Consider the following 23,478-nt stretch of genomic DNA (forward strand, 5'->3'; position numbering starts at 1 on the left):
CGTCCGAAATCCTTTAGACAACGCTGTGTTTGTTTGGCTCTGCATTACTCATAATTTATTTTTAACTGCATTTATGACATCATCTCACAATGGCAACTCGCTTTGTGACCACACGCTGGTACGCGCTTTCACTCACCATTTTCACCACCTACCTCATTATCCTACCCGCACGTGTGCAAGTAAGCGTATAAAAAACGTTTGTGCGCGCTGTTGAAGCCTTTGTATAAATATGTATGTATTATGTACCATTGTGTATACATAAATATTGGCTGTTGCCATGGTGCTTATTTCGGCCTTGTATGTAGGTATGGCTAAATTTTCGGCTTATATTTCAATTGATTTTTTTTTTTGTGGTGTGTTCTTTTCACCCACACAGATTGCTTTAATTACCATCATTAATCAAGTAATTAATTTGGCTTTAATTTAAGGTATAAATCTGAAATGTAGGCACTTTAATAGATTATAATTTTAAGGATCAGAGAATTGTGGTCAAAATTCTCGCGTAGAAAAAATCTAGCAAACACAATTCGGCAGGAAATATCGAACATTCTGAGAAAGTATGCAACTGTTTTGGAAATATCAGCAGCACCAAGAGATTTTTATCTCAAACGTCGAAAATCGAAACCGTTATTCTCAAGCACACCTTTAGCTCTAACACAACAATAACCTCCGTCATGGGTTGCTCTGGCAGCGACAGTAAACATTCCCGAAATAATTTTGAGGAATGTGCTGAGTAGATAGTGGTCGCGTCCGAAATTTTGTCGTTGCATTGTGCCAGTTTGTCGACGTGTTGGTGGAATGTTCTCCTCATGTTCGTAGTTGTTGTTGCCTTTGTTGTAGTAACGAGTACATAATCCCTTTTGGAAAGGAAGTCATCCAACGGCAGGCCCAGAAGCTGACCTGTTTCGATGTGGTCGGATCATAGGGAGAGGTTAGCACCCTTGTGTGCGGTTAGCAGAGCATGCAAAGAGGTGGCTAGTGTCATGCGGGGACTCGTTGTACGCTGGTCAAAGTCGATTTGGATAAGTAAGAGTTCAACCTGCTATAGTATCAAGGACGAAACTACGCAAGGATTACCCTCGATACTGGCCGCAACTCCTACAATGGGTGGTAGTTTGACTCCAAATACGCCATTCACTAAGAGGGAGTCGGTGAAATCTGATCGGCATATTGTTTTATGTCGTCAACATAATTGCGGAAAGACCTCTTGATGCTTCTAAGAGGCGGTTAAGTCCAAGCAGGTGGCTCAGATATGATTTTTGCGAAAGCACCCCAGCAAAACTTCTAGGAGAGGAGCTCATTATGCTCCTTAACTGGGACCATGCAGGCCTCACTGTGCAGGTGTTCGATGGGTTCCTTATCTGCGTACCACCGCATCCAGGCAACTATATTGGTGCCGCTTGGTGGCCGATTGCCTACAGCGTTTCTAGGTCTTTTCCCCATGTGCTGCCGGCTAGCGTCTTGAAGACCTTGTTGCGGCTTTATACTTTGGCAATAATCCCGGTCAGCTCAAGTTTAGAGTTAATCGCCTTTGTGCTACTATTTTGAATTTCATATAATATGGCAACATTATTTTAAAAATATTCCATTTTCCATGTGAATTTATAAATTAGTTGCTATAAAACTAAAATATCCAAATAAAAGACTTTTCTCATATTCTCTTTCCCCCGTCCGCCACAGGTACTCCACCTACTATTGGAAGGTCTCGCGCGAAAATCGTCGCTGCTACATGGACTACTATTACACGGAGAACGGTAAACAAATTTATGGTGTGCCTTTGGGCGGCATTGGTGGCGGCACCATAGGGCGTGGCTTTGCTGGCGAATTTTGTCGTTTTCAGATGCGTCCCGGCATGTATGAGTACAATGTGGTGCAGGCGAATCAATTCATAGTGACAATCAAAGACGCCAAGAATTGCACAATATTTCAAAGCTTGCTCTCGAAACTCAGGTAAGTGACAAGCTGAAATAATTATTCCCAGTAAAGTGTAATTAAATACCGAAATGCATGTGATGTAACTAAATCGCCTCAATCCCTAACTCCACTAACCTTGGTGAGCTTCCTCAAAACGGACATGAAAATACTTCTATGTGATACTTCTGTGTAATCATTTGTACGGTACTATTGTTGAAAGTAATCAAAAGCGATTTGACCTCAATTTGCGCTGTAATGCCACCGACATACACACACATTAACGACATATGTATGTTTCTAGCTATTAGAAATCTAAATCCATTGAGCTGTTTGTACATGTTATCACATTTTTTTGTTCGTCCGCATTTCCTGTCACGATTTGTCACCATTCGCCATTCGTGTCCGTTATGTAATTATGTACTTATTTTGTGTATATAAGTTTGTTTATATTGTTTGTATATTTTTGTTCGTGATTTGGCTTCCTTATCGTCATGTTGCATGTGCCACATACTCCTCAAAGTTAAACATTTCTATCGAGGATTTGTTTCGAATCGAACTCATCACGTTTTCAGTGCAATATTCGAATTATCACACGTTTCTTAAAAGCTCAAAAGCAATATACTTACATATATATATGTATATCTTTATATATATAAATCTTCTGACCGTGTGTTTGCCTTGAGATTGCTCCTAAACGGATGGGCCGATTTTGATGAAATTTTGTCTGTACGTTCAAGGAGATTCGGGAAAGGTTTATGTTTACAATTTGGTCCACTGGAAAATGTTTTTTAAATTATTTTTTCATTTTTAATCAATTTTTAATTTTGTAATGTTTGATCGATAGATGGCGCTACCATCGCAGTATCCAATATTCAAACCTTAAATTGGCGTAAACGTGTATGAAACAAAACGATGCCAAAGTAAAAGGCGATATCGTTTTATATATATCATTATGAGGAAAAGTCGGAAAATTGGACATTTCTAAAAAGTAAATTTTTTCCATACACATTTTTTTTTCAATTTTTGTTTATTTTGTTTTTCAATATTTTGATTTGTAAATTATTTGATTCGTTCAATTTCGGTCGCTTGCTTTTTTTTTCGTCTATTCAAAAGAAAAATTATTGAAAATTATTCAGTGAAAACTTTACGTGTGTTTCACACAAAGAGGTCAATTGCAGATTGAAATTTGTTACGAAGAGGTCGACCTAATATCGGTCGGTGTTCTTTTTGCCAACAAAGTATGGCAGGCCAAGGCAAGGCAAGGCAAGAAGTACTCCCAGGATGCGGAGACATACGTTCGGAATTATAATTCGCGGTCAATCAGCAAGTGATCGTCACGATGTTACAGCACGACTTTTCCTACAACAGTTACGATGTTTGATTGTCTTTATCTTGAAGCAACGTATATGTGGTGCTGTTGGATGAGATGTACTTTGTTGAGTAGCAAAAACCTCTATTTTGCATGCACACATTCTTCTTTGGATGATGGTTACACCATAATATGATTCATGGACCTTGCGGACATTACAATCCCACTTCGGTTTGTATGTCTGACAATAAATGCACGAAACACTATTCACTCTGCTTTTCTTTCGGAAGCACAAACTAGAAATGGTAGATATCAACTCTATCGGCGTCGCTCACCAGATAACAGAACGTTCAGCATTCAACTTAGAAGAGTGAATATCGAAGTTGACAACACATGGATCGTACTGTATTCACCATTATTGTCTAATTCACATTCAAAACTCATATCAGTGTTTAGTATTGCAGTTTGGTGGAATCGATAAAATACGTTTGGAAATACGTGACCAAAGGAAGCACAACTTTCGTCAGTGATCCATTTGCAAGGACATTCGGAAATACTTTGATATTATAATTGGGATGCATCGTCGAAGAAATAGTTACGCAGAAAGCAAGGCCAACCAGTAGATTGACATCCAGGTGTCTTATTAACTAATGCATTAGGACGAATTTACACAATCCACCCGAAAAACAACGATTGTTTCTACCTTCGGTTGCTATTGATTAAGGTACGCGGTTCAACTTTATTTGAGTCATTGTTTACTGTGAATGGTATATGGGAATATGTGAAAGTTTTGGAGAAGTAAGCCAGCAATTACAAATGCTGGAACACGTTAATCACTGGAATGAAAATGAAGTTCGCATACTTTTCGATATAAAGATTGTCAAAGACATTTTACATCGTCTTCGCTAAAAATTGGAAATGGTACAATAACGGTTGATACTTCCGGTGGTTCGATATCAATTCCATCTTCCCTTTGTCAATTCACGAAAGATGAACTCATCACGAATGTTCGGACATTGGCCAAATTATCGTAACTACGATTCCTTAAGTGCACGCGCAATGTTAGCTGCCAAAAATACCGATGTTGATGACTTAAACTGGAAGATTCAAAGTCAAATTCCGGGAGACTTGCGTTCATACAAATCAATCGATCATCTTGACAATGACGACGACGCCGTCAATTATCCAGTGAAATTTCTAAATTCTTTGGAGAGGCTTGGTATGCCACCGCATCCTGTGCGTCTCAAAGTTGGACCTGTCATTATTATGTTTCGCAATCTTCATGCACCGAAACTGTGTAATGAAACCCGACTGATTGTGAAGCACCCATCGAAAACAAGGGCGCAGAATGCTTGATTGTACGAATTCCTTTGAGTTCTAACGATTTGCAATTTCAGCTCAAATGTATTCCGTTTCCAGTGAAAATTGAATTTGAGATGACGATCAACAGGATAGTCGCATAGTGGGTGACATAAATTTGAAAATGCTATGTTTTTCACACGGCCAGATATAAGTGGCGTGCACACGAGTTGGAAAACCATCTTCTCTGTACATTAACGCACCGGGACAGAAACCAAAAAATGTTGTTTATCAAGCTGCGTTACATTGAAAAAAATGTAGAAAAATCTCAATTAAATGATATCAACACAATATGAATTTTCATTTCAAATTTCTTTTCATTTCAAAGCATATAATTTCACGCAGGACAACGGCTGCGGGGTCAGCTAGTATTATATATTTCTGCTTACATTGTATTTTATTTATTTTTTGTTGTTATTATTATACCTTTCATGCCATACAGTCGTAAATTTCATAAAAAAGCTTATAAAAAATTAAACTCCAATGCTTGTAGCGTGTGACCGAACTGTAAATACATAAAAAAAAGCGTGGCACTACTTAATTTCCTTATATAACTACATTCTTATATACATACATAATTTTATGTATATAGTAAAAATATATACCTACATCTATTGAAAAAGTGTCACTTCAGTATACTTATAATTTCCTAACATTTACCTTTAAATTACTTAATAACCATTTTTTTGTTGATTGTGCGTAGGGTAGTAAGCGTGAAAGACCTTAAACGTTGCTTTAATAATTCAATTTGTCTAAAGAAAAAGTATCGGGAAAAGGAAGGGTCCCTCCCCTGGTGGTTGAATTTTTAAGAGTTAGGAATGGTTTATATCGATTTCCAATACGACTACGACTCCTGTATTTTATTTTTATTTTCTAAAAAATGTGTTTCCAATGTCGGCACTTCTTTCAATTTTTGTACCCGATTTTTGCTTTTAGCTCTTTGAGCGATCTTCATCTATTTTGCAAACCGCCGGCCCATTAAAATTTTTTTTTTTCGAAAAGGCTCATGTCAGAGTGGAAGCGAGAAGTTATGCGAAGTTTGAAGCTATAATAGTTCAGCTAAGACCGATGCTTTAGGATGTCAGAGTGAAAGCGAGGCGAGCTGTTGCATGGCTTTTTGAGGTCTGAAGGGTGTTATGCAATGAATATAGCAGAAAATTGTATACTCTTTGGGGGTAAAAAGATATTTTGGCTATTGGACGTTTTAAACCCGCTAAATTTTCATTTTAAAACTCCAGTTGTTTTTTGAACACACCCCATACATTTATATGTAACTGACATAAACTTGGTAGCACACCCAGTCAAGGCAAATAAAAATTTGCACTGTAATAAACGTGCAAGCACTAACTAAACTTTACAACATTTTCACTAATGGAGCGGCGCAATCTAAATATGTAAACAATATAGGTAGCAAATATGTTGGCACCTGCGTAATATGTTGCCACACCTAACAGCTACCAAAACTTGACCATTCAATTAGCACTTGGTGTTGCAATTGAGTAATTTGCCATCGAGCAAATATCACTGCATTGATGAAGTAATATATGAGGACACTAATAGTTAAATAAAGTACTGAAATCTTTAACTAATATAGAAAAAATTGAAATCTTTTAATAGAAATCGTCATTATAGCCTTAAAAGTATTCCATACCCATGTTGTAAGTCTCGGCTGGGATGACATACAGTGCGTTCCCCCAAGATGATTTTTTCAGTTACGAAAAAGTTAGGGATAACAACATCGGGCACATTCGGTGGCTGAACGATAACTCTCATCGTTTGTGGTCAAACCACGTGGTACGTATATTCACAAAGCCACGTCTCGTCAGCAATATTAAAGCGCTTCATGAATATAAGGTTCACAGCTAAGTTGTGTTGCCAAGCATCTCTTTGTTACCTCTACTTGACATCGTTTTTAGTAAAGATTCAGGCACATTATCACGCTTCATACTCAAAATAGTAACGAAAATGTGTTGAGGCTATCCATAAGGGATGTTCAGAACCTCGCTTCTTTGACTTTTTCGATGTTATCGTCATTAAAAGAGGTTGATCGACGACTATGAGGCAATGATAACTTCTCGACCTTCAGTCCGTTAAACCTAACCTACTCCCAACTCCAGATTCGGAATCACCTGATTAAGTATTACTGCGTGGGAGTGATAAGACATTCAAGTCCCTTCTCTGGCACGGACTGACGAACACCAAATCTGCAGCTTCGCTGACAGCTTTCCTGTTCTCAGGGAACTGACACTTGAGTGTCGTCAAATTTTCCTTCGTAAAACTACCATCGAATGTAGTTTTAAGTTTTCCCCTTGTACTTGTAAAGCGAGGGCAATACAAGAATACATGCTCAGAGTCTTCAAAGCACTCTGAAAATGTCAGACAACTCGGACTAACGTCGTGTTGGAATCTGTACAGGTAGCGTCTAAAGCACCCGTGTCCACTTCGTATTTGGGTTAGGTGGAAATCCAGGTCCCCATGTCGTCTGTCGATCCACGAATAGACCGCTGCTACCATATTGTTAAGCTTTTGACTCTCTTTTGGCTCATATAAGCGGCTCTAATAACTTGTATACCCGCTCATATTCGTCAGCCTGGCTGTCAATAATGAGTATCATATTGGCTATGGGTCCATATTGAGACTGAACTTTCCAAGGGTCGGGAAATAATTGTTCTTTTAACCATGCATTGTACGGTTTGCTTCTTTTTTGCCACTTAAATACTTGTGTTCATTATAAAGTAGACCCTCAAACACTTCTGCAACATTTCCAGTCCAGTCCGGGTCAAATTTGATCAGATGATAAATCCAAGAGAATCAAAGCATCTGGCTCTACATTAAGCTTTGACATTACTTTATTTGTAATATTTACTGTATTTAAAAAAAAAATGCAGATAAAAATTGCTAAAAAACACACATTAATCCATACTCCTGATAGGTTATGTATATTTATATATGTATATTGATTTTTTTTTGTTTCATAATAAAAATTATTTCGTAATGTTTGCCTGTGTTTGTTGCATTGTTTTTGTTATGTAAGCTATGTACTTGTACTAAAGAGTAAAATATAACCAAAAAATTGGAAAGTATTATAAATCTTATTTGCAAATTGATTCTTATTTGCTTTCCTTTTATTGTATTCCAAAATTTTTTCTCTTTTCTATTTTATGGCAAAAAATATCATTTGCAATTAAAAATGATATTTCTATGCACGCGCTTATACATACATACACCTGCTATTCGAACTCTGAAAAATTGTCTGTCCAATGGAACACCATGCCGCCAACATCACCAACAACACACATGTGCACTTGTATGTAATGAATCAAAAAAAAAAAATTGGAAAATATCGATAACTGAAAAATGGACGGAAATGGATAATACCAAAATAACAAATTTGGGTTTCAAATTTTTTTCTTATTTTTGTGTGCTTTTGATGCGGGTTTTGCACTAAATATTTTTGTATTTTATTATATTTTGTTTTATTATCAAATATTTTTATTTTTTATTAAAATAATTTTTAATTTTTTTTTTAAATATTTATAATTAAATATTTTTATCATTTTTTCACATATCCTTAATTTTTTTATTTATTTATTTTTACCAAATATTTTTATTATTTTTTTCAAATATTTTTAATTTTCTATCAAACATTTTAACTTATTTTTTTAATATTATCAATTTTTTTAACCTTTTTATTTTAATATTTTTAATATTTTTTTTTCATTTTCATTATTTTTTTATCAAATATTTTTATTTTTTTATCAAATATTTTTAATTTTTTAATATCTTTAATTTTTTATCTCACATTTTTATTTATTTTTTATTATTATTTTTTTTAATTTAAATTTTTATTCTTTTAATTTTTTTAATCAAATATTTCTGTTTTTTATTTTATCAACAATTTGTGTTTATTTCTCATATAAAAATATTTAAATTCTGTTTATCATGCCATCATCAAAAATTCATCGACTCATTTAACGATTCATCTCTCCACCTCTCATTTCTGCACCATACAAAACCATCATTCACCAACCGAACGACGCGTCGTCAAATGAAATAACCCCCGTCCTTCCCGCTCCCATCCAAAAATACTCCGATGCACATGTGCAGTCCCACTGACAGCAGTGACAGTGACTCTCAATGTAATATGCCCAATTGCAGCAGTCGCTCCAAGCAGCCACTAAATGCCTGGCACTCGAATATCGACGACTCGAAATGCTCCTATACGGGTCTGTATCCGCGCGCCTGGACCGACTATGATCTGACTGCGTACGGCGTGCGACTGATTTGTCGTCAAATATCGCCCGTCATACCGCACGACTACAAGGACTCATGCCTACCTTGCGCCGTCTTCGTGTGGTCTGTGGAGAATGTTTGCGCGGAGGAGCGTAAGGTCTCCATAACGTTCACCTTTAAGAATGGCACTGGCACAAAGAAGCAGGACGCCGAGGGCGGCGCTGAGGCGATACTCATCACAGAGGGCAATGTGAAGGGTGTCGGCATACGACAGAAGATCGCTGGCATGCCATGCGCCTACAATTTGGGTTGTCGTGTTTTGCCCGAAATCAGTATTACACGCTGCACGCAGTTCGATCCGTACGGCACGGGAGAGCAACTATGGTCCGAGCTGAAGGAGAACGGGCAGCTGAGTGAAAAGCATTGCGATGAGGTGTTGAAAAGTGAGTATGCTGTACGAAAAGTATTGTTTAAGTAATAGCGAAGAACCAAAACTGGTCTATACGCGGCTTATTAGTCTAAGAGACTAGGCTAATACTTAAGAGATGAGGGGAGTAGAAAGATAAAAATATAAAAATACTTTTTTTTAGAGATTTGTGTATATATTTTTCAAATAAATGTATAGTTTAGTATAGGAACACCTTATAATATTCAGCCTAAAAGTATGCTTGTTCTATTTAGGAGTCATATATTTGGTTCTACAGAAAGCTGAATTGAAAATATTATGAAAAAACTATATTGTAGAAAGATTAAGAAATGAAAAAGACTATGTTTTAAAAAGTTTAACAAACTTTTAAAGTTAACACTACCATATAAATAACGGTTTAATAAAAAAAAAAAATTAATGGCAACCCTGTATCATTCAGCATATAACGGGTGATTTTTTTGAGGTTAGGATTTTCATGCATTAGTATTTGACAGATCACGTGGGATTTCAGACATGGTGTCAAAGAGAAAGATGCTCAGTATGCTTTGACATTTCATCATGAATAGACTTACTAACGAGCAACGCTTGCAAATCATTGAATTTTATTACCAAAATCAGTGTTCGGTTCGAAATGTGTTTTATCGACAAATTTTGTTCAGCGATGAGGCTCATTTCTGGTTGAATGGCTACGTAAATAAGCAAAATTGCCGCATTTGGGGTGAAGAGCAACCAGAAGCCGTTCAAGAACTGCCCATGCATCCCGAAAAATGCACTGTTTGGTGTGGTTTGTACGCTGGTGGAATCATTGGACCGTATTTTTTCAAAGATGCTGTTGGACGCAACGTTACGGTGAATGGCGATCGCTATCGTTCGATGCTAACAAACTTTTTGTTGCCAAAAATGGAAGAACTGAACTTGGTTGACATGTGGTTTCAACAAGATGGCGCTACATGCCACACAGCTCGCGATTCTATGGCCATTTTGAGGGAAAACTTCGGACAACAATTCATCTCAAGAAATGGACCCGTAAGTTGGCCACCAAGATCATGCGATTTAACGCCTTTAGACTATTTTTTGTGGGGCTACGTCAAGTCTAAAGTCTACAGAAATAAGCCAGCAACTATTCCAGCTTTGGAAGACAACATTTCCGAAGAAATTCGGGCTATTCCGGCCGAAATGCTCGAAAAAGTTGCCCAAAATTGGACTTTCCGAATGGACCACCTAAGACGCAGCCGCGGTCAACATTTAAATGAAATTATCTTCAAAAAGTAAATGTCATGAACCAATCTAACGTTTCAAATAAAGAACCGATGAGATTTTGCAAATTTTATGCGTTTTTTTTTAAAAAAAAGTTATCAAGCTCTTAAAAAATCACCCTTTATTTCAAAATAAACCACATTCACTTCATTTTAAAAAAAATTTATAATGCTTATACACGCTACAAACAATAAAACAGTATTTTTAAAAGCTATTTAACATATTTTTAGGCGCATACCACTGAAATTGCACACTCATACATACACTAAAACTGACTCTTCTTAACTATTTATTTATTATTATTTATTTCAAATATTACAAATTTAAATAAAAATTGTGTATTTATCCCCTCCACCACGCCAGCTAAGGATCTCGGTGTCGCTTTATGCGCACAGGTTGCTGTCAAACCAAATTCTAGTCATGATTTAGAATTCGTATTAGCCTGGGATATGCCACACATACATTTCCCCAAGAAACTCAAATCGTATACACGGTACTACACCAAATACTTCGATGCGTCCGGTGAGGCTGGTCCTAAGATATGCGAGTATGCATTGAAGCACTATGGCAGCTGGGAGAAATTGATTGATGCCTGGCAGCGTCCCATACTCAACGATGAGTGAGTTGCTAAAAATCACAAATATTTATAATTATTTAAAAAAAATAACAACAAAATGCAATTTAGCGGCCTACCCGATTGGTATAAGAGCGCGATCTTCAATCAGCTGTACTTCATTTCGGATGGCGGCACAATTTGGTTGACTTGTAACTCGTCGTTCGGCAAGGAATTAAACTATGATGATCCCAGGTGGGTAGAAGAAATTTTTGGAATTTATAAATAATAAAAATATTTTGTAATTTTTGTTGATATTTTTAGATACGAGGTTATAGTATTTTTATTTATTTTTTTTTTTTTATATATATAAAGCGATTCTACGATTTTCTATAAATTTTTTTTGCTCTCAGTAATGCCAGATGGTAGTACATTTTAACTTGACTTGGAGTATTCGTCATACAACTGATTATATTGACTTACCTTCAACCCTTACAGATTAGCTTACGGTCGCTTTGGTTACTTGGAGGGTCATGAATATCGCATGTACAATACCTACGACGTACATTTTTATGCCTCATCAGCGCTCTCGCACCTCTGGCCCAATCTACAGGTGCGTTTCGAGTTAAATTTTTGCTTTCCCTCTTCTTTACAAAACCCACCTTACTCTCCTCAGGTTAGTCTACAGTATGATATACGCGATGCCATTGATGTGGACTTGCCGGATACGCGTAAAATGCTTTACGATGGCAAGGTTCTGCCGCGTCACATTAAGAATTGTGTGCCACATGATCTCGGCGATCCCGATGAGGAGCCATTCACGCTCATCAATTGCTACAATATACACGATGTGAATCATTGGAAGGATTTGAATACGAAATTCGTGCTGCAAGTCTATCGGGACTATTATGTACTCAATGAGTTGGCGCAGGCGCAAGCGGATAACGCGAGTAAATTCAGTTCGATTGAGTTTATAGATAAGGATAGTTTGTATGAAATGTATACGCAGGATAATAAGCGTAAGAATTCAGCGGATGAGAAGCAGCGTGAGTGAAATATTTAAATATTTTTGGAATTTTTTAGAATTATTTTTCCTTTTTTCATTTTCTTTTTAATATCATATTTATATAATTTTTTTATATTTTTTTAATTTTTAATAAAACCTTTTTTGTTATTTTTTTTGGTTTTTTTTATTAATTTCCGGTTTTAATATTTTTTATATTTTAATCGGTTTATTTATTTTTTTTTTAATATTTTTTTAATAAAATTTTTAAAATATATTTTTTTCTGTTAACTATTTTCTTTGTTTTTTATCAATTTTTTTAATTTTTTTATTACTTTTTACTAAAATCCGGTTTTTATATTTTTTATTTATTTTTTAATCGGTTTATTTATTTATATTTCATATTTTTTTTATTTTTTTTTTTTTTAATATTTTTTTCAAATATTTTTTTTATATTATATATACTTTTTTCTAGTAACTTTTTCCTTTTTTTTTAATTTTTTTATTAATTATGTTGTTCAAAATTTTTTTTTTAATTTTTTTTAATATACAATTTTTTTATATATTTTTTTTAATTTTTAACAAAACCTTTTTTGTTAATTTTTTTTGTTTTTTTTTTTTAATTTCCGATTTTAATATTTTTTATTTTTTTTAATTATATTTATTATATTCCCCTCAGTTTTTCCCATTTAGCATCGTATACAATATACTCGCATTTATATATAATTTCTTATTCCTTCATTTCACAGAAAATCGCAAATCGGCTTCTTTATACATCAATGAAACTAACGGTAAAGTTTATCTAATGGACGCCATGGCTTACTTGAAGGCAATGTATCCCGCATGCAAGGCGATCATGGAGCGCACCATCGAATATGACCAAGACAACGATGGCCTCATTGAGAATATGAAAATGCCCGATCAAACGTACGACACATGGGTTATGGATGGACCTAGGTAAGTAGCAAATCTTACATTTATTTTTCTTTTAAGAATTTTCCATAATATTTACATACATTTAACAAACCGTTACGCTTTGCAGCGCCTATTGTGCTGGCCTGTGGCTTGCTGCCTTGCAAACGATGTCCGTTATGGCCACGCTGCTGGATCAGCCAAACGACTGCTTATGCTATCAGGACATCTTGGAACGTGGCAAGCATTCATTGGAGGAGAAACTGTGGAATGGCAACTTCTATCGCTTCGATCTGCATCACAAGGACACAGTAATGGCTGATCAATTGTGTGGGCATTGGTATCTGAAAACGTGCGGTTTTGATTATGAGGTGTGTTTGATAATATTGTTTTTACCCTTACCGCTTTTACTATTATTGACATTACAATAACACTTGTTTTTTATATTTTTTTCGATAACACAGATTTATCCGAAGGAAAATGTACGCAAGGCCTTAAAACAAGTCTACCAACATAATGTTATGGGTTTCAAGGGCGGCAGTATGGGCGCTGTTAACGGTTTCATTGTTAATGCGGATCCTGACAAGCCGGGACATGTGGACTATACAACCGTGCAGAGTGAGGAAGTGTGGCCCGGCGTAACATTTGCATTGGCAGCCACTATGATACAGGAGGTAGGTTAAACTTACTCAATTATATTTATTTGTATGTATGTGTCAATTGTTGCGAAGCAGCTAAAATGTTAAAATTGCTAGAAAAAACTTTAATATATTAATAAAAATTTCTGTTTACTTTTTTAAATTGAAAACCTAAAAATGATTCTGAAGTGATTTTATATTTTTCTAACCTTAAAATGATTTTGAAACTATTTTATATTTTTCTAACCTAAAAATGATTTTGAAACTATTTTATATTTTTCTATCGTTCACAGGGCATGTTTGAGGAGGGCTTCCAAACTGCCGGCGGCCTCTACAAGACACTCAGCGAGCGTATTGGCATGAATTTCGAGACGCCCGAAGCATTATACACCGAAAAGCATTACCGTTCCATCGGCTATATGCGACCGCTTAGCATTTGGTCCATGCAAGTGGCCTGGGAGCGACGAAAAGCGCTGCGTGATTAAACAAATTCACAAAAATGTTGCAGTAATGCAATCGAAGTGGAAGCAAATATTAAGTTGGTTTTTAATTTGAAAATGTGTATATGTGTAGAACAGTTATACACATACATTACAATACTCTCTGCAAGACGTTACTTTGAAGGCGCTAGCAAGTTATCGTTTTGTCGCAGAAATGTCGTTTAATTAGTAATAAATTAATTATTAATTAATGAAATTTAGCTATGAAGCAAAAGTACAAGTTGTTAAGCTTACTGTAATGTGTTTTCATAAAATTGAGAGCATAACTTTTTAACACAATTTTTTTATTTATTTATTGGCAAGAAAACGCAAATTGTATTTATTAAATTGAATATAGGCTAAGACACGCTTGAAGTACCAAAAATTGACAAGGGTAGTGTGGGTGGCGAAGAAAACTTTTGTAATAAACAACAAAAGGCACAAGGCTTGATAGTTACATATAGACAAAGACTTGAAAAAAACAAACATTTGAATTTGATTTGGTATCAGTTTCGTTAGCGTTACGAAAGTACAAAGTGAGCAGTTAAACGAAGTTGAAGTAAATGGAGGCAGTTTTCGCACTCGTTGAAAATGAGCTTACGATTTATATATCGTCTATATTTAGCTGCATTATGTGTAATAGTATGTATGTATGTTATGTGTTGTTAATGTCACAAAATTTAGAAAGAAAAAGCAAAGAGACTAATTTGCGAAATTCATTGTGAAAATTGTATTAGTTACTACTTTGAGAAAAAATAAACATGATATTGATTTTTTTAAAAAATTTTAAATTCTGTGAGAGAGCGGTAATGTCAATGTCGGCTGGAGGAAACATATTTTTTGTTATTTTTTATACCAAAATCTACCAGAGCAAAGTGTGTTGTCAGGCCTCTGTGACAGGCGAAGACGACAAATCCAGTAACCGATCAAAAGTGGCAGTTAGGAACGATTACATAAACACAAAAAAAGGTAACTTCAGTTGCGCCGAAGCTATAATACCCTTCACAAATACAAAATATCGCTTCTGCCGCTACAACAACAACAATAACAAATTATTTTGTACAAGTACTTGGATCGTTCAGTTTGTATGGCAGCTATATGCTATGGTGATCCGATCTGAACAATTTCGTTAAAATTGAAAAAGTGAAATGAGTAGCTTCTTGATGAGAAAAGGGAAGGTGCAAAATTTTAGATCGATATCTCAGAAACTGAGTCACTACATAGTTCGCATATATACAGACAGACAGACGGACATGGGCAAATCTATGTACCTAGCTCGTCACTACTGATCATTTCCATGTATACTTTATAGGTTCCCTGACGTTTCCTTGTGCGGTTTACAAACATCTTGGCAAACTTAATGTACCCCGTTCAGGGTACAAAAATCCACAAATTGATTTTGGAAAGTTTTAGACAAAAAAGTCAAAAGGAGGTGCAGTTTTGCAAAGGTTTGTTCAAATTTAATGCTCCATTCGAAAACCATAAAATATTTATACGAAAAAATAAATTACTAAATTCTTTTTCTTCTTTTTATGTGAAAAAAAAATGTAAAACCATTGTAAAACTATTTATGATTTGTTTAATATTCGAAAAATACATAAATGTTGTAAAGGTTTATTAACAATTATGGTACGAATTTAAGAAATATCAAATTATAAACACGTTTTTCGTTAATTGTGGAAGAAAAATATTAAATTTCAAAAAAATAATACTTTTTTTTTTATTTATAATAAATATTTTTAATTAATTTATTGACCAAGGAAATTTTAAATTAAACATTTCAAAATATGAAGCAAACTTAATTTTCAATTTAATTAAAAAAAAAGAAATTTTTTTTAACCAAAAATGAGTTCGATTTTCTATGACAAAAATAATTTTTAATAGAAGAAATATAAATTTTATTTTCTAAAAACCAAGAACAAAATTAAAGTTCATTTTAATAAAAAGTTTTAATTTTCCAAAATAAAAATAATATAACTAACATTCTTATAGGAAATATTTTTAATTAATTTATTGATCAAGGAAGTTTAGATTATTAGTGAAAATTTCAAAATATATAGTAGACTTTATTTGAAATTCCATTAAAAAAAATAAAACGATTTTTTTAACCAAAAATGAGATTAATTTTCTAAAACAAAAATAATTTTTAATAGAAAAAATAAAAAAACTTTATTTTTTTAAAGCAAAAAAAACTTAAATAAATAATATTCAACTAATCAAAACTTTCATTTTCAAAAAACTAATAATTTTATATTCTAACAAAAATTATTTTTATTATTATTTTCTGAAACAAAAATCTTTTTTAATAGAAAAAATAATTATGATTATTTTCTACAAAAAAATATATTAAATTAAAAAAAAAAAATTTATTTAATAAAAGCTTTAAATTTACAAAAAACTAATTATTTTAATATTCTAAAAAAAATTATTTTAATAAACCAAACTTGTTTTAACTTCCATACACTTTTTTTATATTTCAAATACATTTTTCACAAAAAAATCCATTTTAATGAAATTTCTTACATTACATCATTTACATTAAGCATTAAATTTAAAAATAATTTACTATAAAAAATAATATGCCGAAAAGACCACAATGGCGCTATAATTTTTAATAACCGATATAATTTTAAAGACCTTTTTCTAAGTAATATTTATTAAGTCCATATTGATAAAAAAAAATTATGAAATAATAAGACGCAAACACAAATATTAGTTCCTAGTTTCTCAATTGTTTCTGACGCAAATTATTAATTAGTTATTTAGTTCAAAAATCCTATTTTACACATACATATAAACTAGTGTAACATTTGATATTTTATTTGAAGCTTGAGATCAAAACAAGGCACAAAAAATATTTTGCTAAAAGTGAAAATTATTTCCGAAAATCTGCTATATACCGATATTAATATTGCACATAAGCGCGAAGAAGACGAAATTTATGTATATACTGTGTTGCCTTTATTTAAAACGTTACAAACTTCGCAAGTGAGGTTATGTGCGTAAACACAAAAGCTTGTCTAATAAAGCCTAAAATGGTTTTGAACCAAAGTTAATGTCAATGAAATATTTAATGACACAGAAATCTCCAAGTTAGACAGACGTTATTTACAACAATTGAAATGTATATGAAATATATGAACTATTTTTGAACAAAAAATGTAAGAAAACAGAAAACTGTGTATTAATCGATGTATTAATAATTTACATATTATGATGTTAAATAAAAATTAAAAAAAAAAAAATTAAGAAAATTGATGTATTTTTTAATTTTAAATAATTTTCCTACAATGAAATTCTAGTTGGAGAAAGAAAAAGTTAAAATGAAATTAAAACTTGAAGTAACCTATAAATTTAATATTTACATATGTATGTATGTACGTACATAAATACTTTACTGAACCGTTATTTATGTAACTGCAATCCACATATACACTGCCAGCAATAAAAATGCATGCCTGCATTTGCTTCTACAGCTAAAAAGGTATTTAATGTTTAGGAATTCTTCAGCATTAAATACCACCACCTCCCGCTCATTGTTAATATTAATCATCGGATGCGACAAAAACTCATTCCAGCACGAGTGACGAGTGTTTGTTGACTGGCTGAGTACTTTGTTTGTGTTTGTGAGGTTTCTTTTTCATTAATATTTGCGCAAACACTTCGAGTGAGCAAAGGAAAAGATGAAAATCGTTGACAAATCTACTTGTTTTTGTTGTACAGCGGCTTTTATTTATTGTGAACTCAGTGAGCAGCACATAATGCATTAATGGATTGCATTTTTTGTATCGTTACAATGGAAATTAATGTTTCAGACAGCATGTAAATATGTACGAACGTTTCGAGAGGCCTGGGGCACCTGCAGAAAGTTATAAAAGTTGTATTTGAATGTTCAGTTTGTATGGCAGCTATATGTTATAGTGATCTGATCTGAACGATTTTTTCAAATATTGTAGAGTTGCTTTAAACAATAATTCGAGCCAAATTTCGAGAAGAAATATTATCAAATAAAAGAATTTTCCATTAGCTTGTTACGCTGACCCGCTGTTCGGTAAAAGCTCACATGAATTACCTAAAATAACAACCGTATAAAAAAAAACGGTTTCTTTTGTTTCAGTGAACTATAATATATTTTCAAAACTTACAAAATATAACAAAAGCAAAAAGAAAATACTTAGAAACTATGTTTGTGTTTCATTGGTTTGGCTCTTTTCCTTGTATTTATGCATTTTTAAATCCATTTCCAACCAGGATTTTACAAATTTTTCGTATTCACGTTTGCTACGACACACAATAACTAAGCTTGTGGGACGGCAACCGTACGATTTAAGTTCTTCTATACGTTGCTTAGTTGTTTCCAAGCCGTGACATAGAATACGTGGTACATTCGCGATTTCATGTCGCGTGAAGCCAGCTTCATTCAGCAAATAATCAAGCACTTCCTTTATCTGCAAAATGACAAATGTCATGTACGGAAACTCTGTGAATTATTGACTGTTTACCTTTGTTACGCGCACACGCATAACAGCTGGATGTCTTTCCATTATGCACTTCATAGTTTCGACATCGAATTCCAAACGTTCTGCTACATATTCGACTACATTCTTTTTGTCACCCAACACAGCGAGCTCGTCTAAAGTAAGCTTAAAGGATCTATTATTCGTGCGAATAACAAATCGTGGATCAAAATAAATTTAAACCGAACGGAACACGTTTTAGGCATATTTCCACTTACCTTTGCAATATGGGTTCGGGACAACGTACCATCCATGGCATAATCTTATCCTTTTTAGCACGTTTTGCACGTTCCAAGCGCAATTCCACAGATTTTGGTGTGTAACGAAAAGCCCAAAGATCTTTTAAAATATTTATTGGTGATACATTGTAGTTTATCATATGCTTGAGATTCTGCTCTAACATCTCAAAAGGCATTTCCAAAATAAACAAACGTTTAGATAAATACTTCGTCACTAGCTTTGGGTCTGTTTTTAGTAGTTCGCTGATGTAATAAACACGATTTCCTTGTGGTATAACTTTGGATTCTGAATTCATAATTGATACCAACTTACGTAGACGCGGTAAAGTCAAACGCAGAAAGGGCACAAAGTGGTTAATATCACGTACCGGAAGTGTACGAATAATCGTTAGCTTTTCTTGCAAACGCACTAAGAAGAAATTTCACTAAATTATTTAAAAGAAATACATAACGTTTTTGTAAGTGCATACCTTTGTCGATCGTTAATATCCATGGATAGCTTAAAAAGCTTTCTTTTGTCACACCTTCAAGACAAAGCAACTCTAAAGCCCGTACGAGGGAACGTTTATGGAAAGTTTTTTTGACCACTTCATCTTTCATAACACGTTCGACATCATTATCCGTTAGCCGATAGCGCGTTCGTAGTGCTTCAACAAGAATATAGCGTCGCGGTTTTTCGTGCTCTAAGCAATATTCTACAATATAATCACGTTCATTTCCTTGTGGAGAATCCAACTGACTTGGGTCAGGGGTAAATGGCGAATCGGCGTTTTTGTTGTTTTCTACAGAAGATTCCCAGTTGTCATGAAGGCGCGTAACACTACTCAGTGATAAATGATTAGCGGGATATACTACGAATTTTCGGCAAACACAGTGAAATGTATTGTTAGTGATATGCGTAGATCGCCGTGTTTGAAGCACTAAAATACGTTGAAAATTTCTTAGCACTTGGCTATACATATTTTTACGAATTTCACAAACTTTTAAATAACTTAAAAAAATAATAACTTATAGAATAACGTTTCCTCTAAAAGGAATTTGGCACAGCTGTAAAATCAGCTGTGGAATTTTGGCATTGCCAACTACATTTCACACGGTGTTACATGGCAGATGATCTTTTTATTTATCGAATTTTATTAATTAGTTGTGAAAAAATAGATATAATTGTTGTTTTAAGAAAACAAATCGCTATTCGGCTTATACATTTTGTTTAATTGTTATTCATTCTTGCACGAATTTTTTTATTTGCATTTAGTAGGTATTCGATAAAAAAAATAAAAATATCGATAGTTTGGAGTACAGCCAGAGAACGTATATTTATTTATACGTTCTCTGGTTTGAGTTTTGATTCAAATCAAATCGCATGTGATTTTTGTTTTTGTTTCGTATACAGCTGTTTAACTGTTCCAATTAACTATTACCGCGTTTTTCATCAAAAATAACACTATTCTGTAAAATAACTTAAAACTAAATAATATTTTATTATTATTATTATTTCTTTGATTAATAACATATTCTAAAATGGGTTATGATATGTGTTCCAATCGCTGTTGCAATGTTTGTCTACTAATCGAGTTGGACAAGCAAGTAAGGGGAGCCTTGCCCTCGAAGAAACCACTAACAACAAGGTTACAGAAATGCAGTGGCTGCCAACTGGTACTGTATTGTAGTCAACAACATCAACGTCTTGATTGGCCGCTTCATCGTGATTTCTGCCGAGGCATTAGGAAAATTATGAATACCTATAAAATAAAGCACCCGTTTCTTATAAGTGGCCAACCTCACAATATATTTACCATGGAACGAGCTATACTACAAGTAAAATACTTACTTAAAACAACACTAAAACGACAACTAGAATTCCATGAAGAAGAACTAACTTCCTTCCCAGCACATTGTGAAGTTTGTTACAGTTTTGAAGGACTGCGTAGTTGTACTCGCTGTTTTGGTACTTCCTATTGTTCCTCTCAACATGCCGCCGAAGATCTTGAACGACATAAAAAACGTTGCAGTCAACTTCAAATATATTACTGTCCATATAAAGTGCAACCACGTATTTATCCCGATAATCTTTTGGGGGAATTGCGTAAACGTGTGCCAGATTTATTGAAAACCGATATAACTGGCGCTATTGAATATATATTTTCAAAAAAGCTACCTGCAAAGCCAACAGCCTCAATGGAAAACTACCAAACCTTCGCTGCTGTAGGAGACTTTAGTTGTATTGGCACCATTTTGTTCGCACTCCAATTCATTGATGTGGACACAGCTAATGCCAAAAAATTTGTAATTTTCATCTTGGGCGCTACAGTGGAACAAGACTATTGGTTTCTTCAAATACATACAAAGTGGTTTTTCCTACAATATCCAAACTTTACTAGATTGGAACTATTTTTTATTGGACCTGACGTTTTGGGCGCCGCTAAACGCGAATGCACATTTAATTACAAGGTCAGAATATTTTTTTAAGCTAATATTACAACATAAATATTTATACTGATGAAATCGATTTCAAACATTCTTACAGGGTGCCGATCGGACTGTTTTATATGTGAGCCATCGCACGCTTTTTCAAGATTTTGCTAAAACTAACTCTATTAAGCCATCAATAATTTGTATCTTCAATTGTGGTTTCTCTGAACATGCTCCTGAGACCATTGCAGAACAAAAGGAACAAACTCTCCTAGGTGTGCCAGGTGATTCCTGTGCAAGCAAGGATACATGGTCCGGTGGCATTTTACAATTGCTAAAAAGCTGTAATACACCAATCATATTTACCTCATTAACACGCGTGGAAGCAGATTTGGATTTTTGTGCTGTTAAACGTGTAGCTGTAAGAAATGGCATAGAATTGCCCATAGAACGGATATTTGATGTAAAAGTGAATCCTTATCGCGATATCCGTCCATTACGTAACTGGCAGCGAGAAAATGATGATGACATATTCTATCGAAATGGATATGTGCAAGGGTTTATAACGCATCTCATGGAGTAGGACTGTGCGGTAACTGATGTGCATTAAGTATGCATAACTCATGCAATTTTGTATGAACTTTATTTTATCTAAACACTATACCTGTAACGCATTTATAATATATATATACTCTGTTAAGCATGCAAAAATATTTTTATATTAGCTGTTAAGTAAATATTTAGAGTAAAAGACTGCGAATTTAATTATACATTAAGCACATTGTAATAATATATATGCGAACTACCAGATGTAAGTTTTATGACGATTCTTTGAATAATATATTTTGTTTTTATTTAATATATATGTTTGTGCAAAGAGCTATATAAATTTTTCAGTTAATTTTGAGTAATAAAGTTTATGTATAACAAAATATTTTTATTCAAATTTCTCTTAAGTGGACTTAATGGTAATTTTAACCGTTACGTTGATAATATTTAAGTTTCGAGTGACATAAAGATAGCTTAAGAGAGTGATATATTATCACCATACGTCCTTATTACATTCACACGTTAATCTCTTTAAGTGTGCGACGCACCCATTGGCCACCTTCCTTTGCCAAGGTAGCAACAAAACGCACAGTGCCCTGATAACCAGCTGGTATCCAAGAAAAGTCAACACTCTTAAGCGGGCCCTCCTCTTTTGTTTCCGCATGCAAGATTGTGTCCTGTACAATGAATAATCATAAATATACATATATAACAATGTACTATATTTGTGAGTTGGCACTCACATCCAAATTCTTGCAAGCCATAGTTTTCGAATTATGTTCATCGATAATTTGAAATCTGCCCACTGGCGCACCACTGGGATCTTGTGCTTGTATCGCAAAGCCTGAAAAGCCGCCATTGCCACCGCTTAAACGCAGCTGGAATTTCTCCTCATTTGCATTGCTGTTGTCTTCAGCTTTTGGCAATGTTTGCGGCGGCGGCGCTTGATGTTGCTCGACACCTCCGTAATGGCAAAAGTCCGGTGGCAGAACTGTTGAAGCGTAAAGGATTGTGGGTATTGTTAGGCAGAATGCAATCAAAAGGCCGCGAAACATTTTTTACAAATTTTAATTTTGTGGTATTAAGTAATTTAATTGAAAAAATACAAATTTTTTAATAACCGAAATTTGGAATTTTTATTCTAATTTAGTTGAAAAATTAATGACTTTTTAAATGTGTCAAAACGAAAAAAATATTTGTTTTACTTCGTTTTGAAGTGGAATGCGTTACATTCATAGTGCCAACAAAGTATTTTCTAGAAAGTAAAATTATTTGCTATTAAGATTGATAATAAAAAATATTTTTTTATAATTTGGGAAAATTTTAGTTATGGATATTCGTTGTTAAATCGAGTATATAAATCTTATGCTGGCAAGGCTTAACAACAATGACCTGAAGGAATTGAATGGATATGGTTATTGAAGATAAAAATCAGACAGATTAAAAATTCGAAAATTCAACCGATGGGAGTAGAAACGAAGGCAGAAATTATTTTAGAAGAGCACAAGTAATTCAATTGCTTGTGTGTTGCTACATAAACACCCCCGTTATCACTACAGTCTAATATACGCTACGGATCCGGACAAAGAGGGACAAATCGAGGCCCTGGATTGTTTATCCGGCCAACTACAGTCAACTCGGCAGAATTCTGTCGCTGCAACTACAACATCAACAACA

General features: G+C 34.0%; 4 protein-coding genes and 1 long non-coding RNA gene across 7 annotated transcripts in view; 3 read left to right on the forward strand and 2 right to left on the reverse strand.

The window, feature by feature from the left end:
* The window catches only part of LOC105232409 (non-lysosomal glucosylceramidase), a 36,279-nt gene extending 21,727 nt beyond the window's left edge, over window positions 1–14,552 (forward strand). The window contains exons 2-11 of one of the 3 annotated variants that reach the window (XM_049446881.1): window positions 1,681–1,950; window positions 8,690–9,258; window positions 10,863–11,118; window positions 11,185–11,307; window positions 11,551–11,665; window positions 11,729–12,098; window positions 12,805–13,012; window positions 13,098–13,338; window positions 13,432–13,641; window positions 13,899–14,552. In XM_049446881.1, coding sequence (XP_049302838.1) covers window positions 1,681–1,950; window positions 8,690–9,258; window positions 10,863–11,118; window positions 11,185–11,307; window positions 11,551–11,665; window positions 11,729–12,098; window positions 12,805–13,012; window positions 13,098–13,338; window positions 13,432–13,641; window positions 13,899–14,090 — 2,554 coding nt within the window. In that variant the 3' untranslated portion in view covers window positions 14,091–14,552. The remainder of the gene's footprint in view (window positions 1–1,680; window positions 1,951–8,689; window positions 9,259–10,862; window positions 11,119–11,184; window positions 11,308–11,550; window positions 11,666–11,728; window positions 12,099–12,804; window positions 13,013–13,097; window positions 13,339–13,431; window positions 13,642–13,898) is intronic. The other 2 variants (XM_049446884.1, XM_049446883.1) reach the window with 2 other exon arrangements.
* Window positions 1,958–4,879, forward strand: LOC125775852 (uncharacterized). The gene is made up of 2 exons (XR_007421422.1): window positions 1,958–4,581; window positions 4,643–4,879. It is a non-coding gene; the product is annotated as an uncharacterized LOC125775852 (long non-coding RNA).
* Window positions 14,553–18,210: 3,658 nt separating the features above from the next.
* On the reverse strand, window positions 18,211–19,800 carry LOC105232410 (transcription termination factor, mitochondrial). The gene is made up of 4 exons (XM_011214073.4): window positions 19,311–19,800; window positions 18,820–19,249; window positions 18,587–18,737; window positions 18,211–18,532 (listed from the first exon to the last, which is right to left on the reverse strand). The coding sequence occupies exons 1-4, from the start codon at window positions 19,798–19,800 to the stop codon at window positions 18,266–18,268; spliced, it is 1,338 nt and encodes a 445-aa protein (XP_011212375.2). The 3' UTR covers window positions 18,211–18,265.
* Window positions 19,801–20,026: 226 nt separating this feature from the next.
* Window positions 20,027–22,184, forward strand: LOC105232412 (uncharacterized). The gene is made up of 2 exons (XM_011214076.4): window positions 20,027–21,291; window positions 21,368–22,184. The coding sequence occupies exons 1-2, from the start codon at window positions 20,362–20,364 to the stop codon at window positions 21,833–21,835; spliced, it is 1,398 nt and encodes a 465-aa protein (XP_011212378.2). The 5' UTR covers window positions 20,027–20,361; the 3' UTR covers window positions 21,836–22,184.
* A 25-nt stretch (window positions 22,185–22,209) lies between these two features.
* LOC105232411 (defense protein l(2)34Fc) lies at window positions 22,210–23,083 on the reverse strand. The gene is made up of 2 exons (XM_011214075.4): window positions 22,545–23,083; window positions 22,210–22,478 (listed from the first exon to the last, which is right to left on the reverse strand). Exons 1-2 carry the CDS (start codon window positions 22,854–22,856, stop codon window positions 22,317–22,319), a joined length of 474 nt encoding a protein of 157 aa, XP_011212377.2. The 5' UTR covers window positions 22,857–23,083; the 3' UTR covers window positions 22,210–22,316.
* Window positions 23,084–23,478: the final 395 nt, after the last annotated feature.

Source organism: Bactrocera dorsalis, chromosome 1, assembly GCF_023373825.1.
Source record: "Bactrocera dorsalis isolate Fly_Bdor chromosome 1, ASM2337382v1, whole genome shotgun sequence".
In the NCBI taxonomy this organism is placed as follows: Eukaryota; Metazoa; Arthropoda; class Insecta; order Diptera; family Tephritidae; genus Bactrocera; species Bactrocera dorsalis.

Coding starts and splice junctions, on each gene's coding strand:
- LOC105232412 (XM_011214076.4), top strand. CDS start 20,362: ATGGGTTATGATATGTGTTCCAATCGCTGTTGCAATGTTTGTCTACTA. Junction 21,292..21,367: donor AATGCACATTTAATTACAAG/GTCAGAATATTT, acceptor ACATTCTTACAG/GGTGCCGATCGGACTGTTTT.
- LOC105232410 (XM_011214073.4), bottom strand. CDS start 19,800: ATGTATAGCCAAGTGCTAAGAAATTTTCAACGTATTTTAGTGCTTCAA. Junction 19,250..19,310: donor GATATTAACGATCGACAAAG/GTATGCACTTAC, acceptor ATTTCTTCTTAG/TGCGTTTGCAAGAAAAGCTA. Junction 18,738..18,819: donor CCCGAACCCATATTGCAAAG/GTAAGTGGAAAT, acceptor CACGAATAATAG/ATCCTTTAAGCTTACTTTAG.
- LOC105232411 (XM_011214075.4), bottom strand. CDS start 22,856: ATGTTTCGCGGCCTTTTGATTGCATTCTGCCTAACAATACCCACAATC. Junction 22,479..22,544: donor TGGCTTGCAAGAATTTGGAT/GTGAGTGCCAAC, acceptor TTCATTGTACAG/GACACAATCTTGCATGCGGA.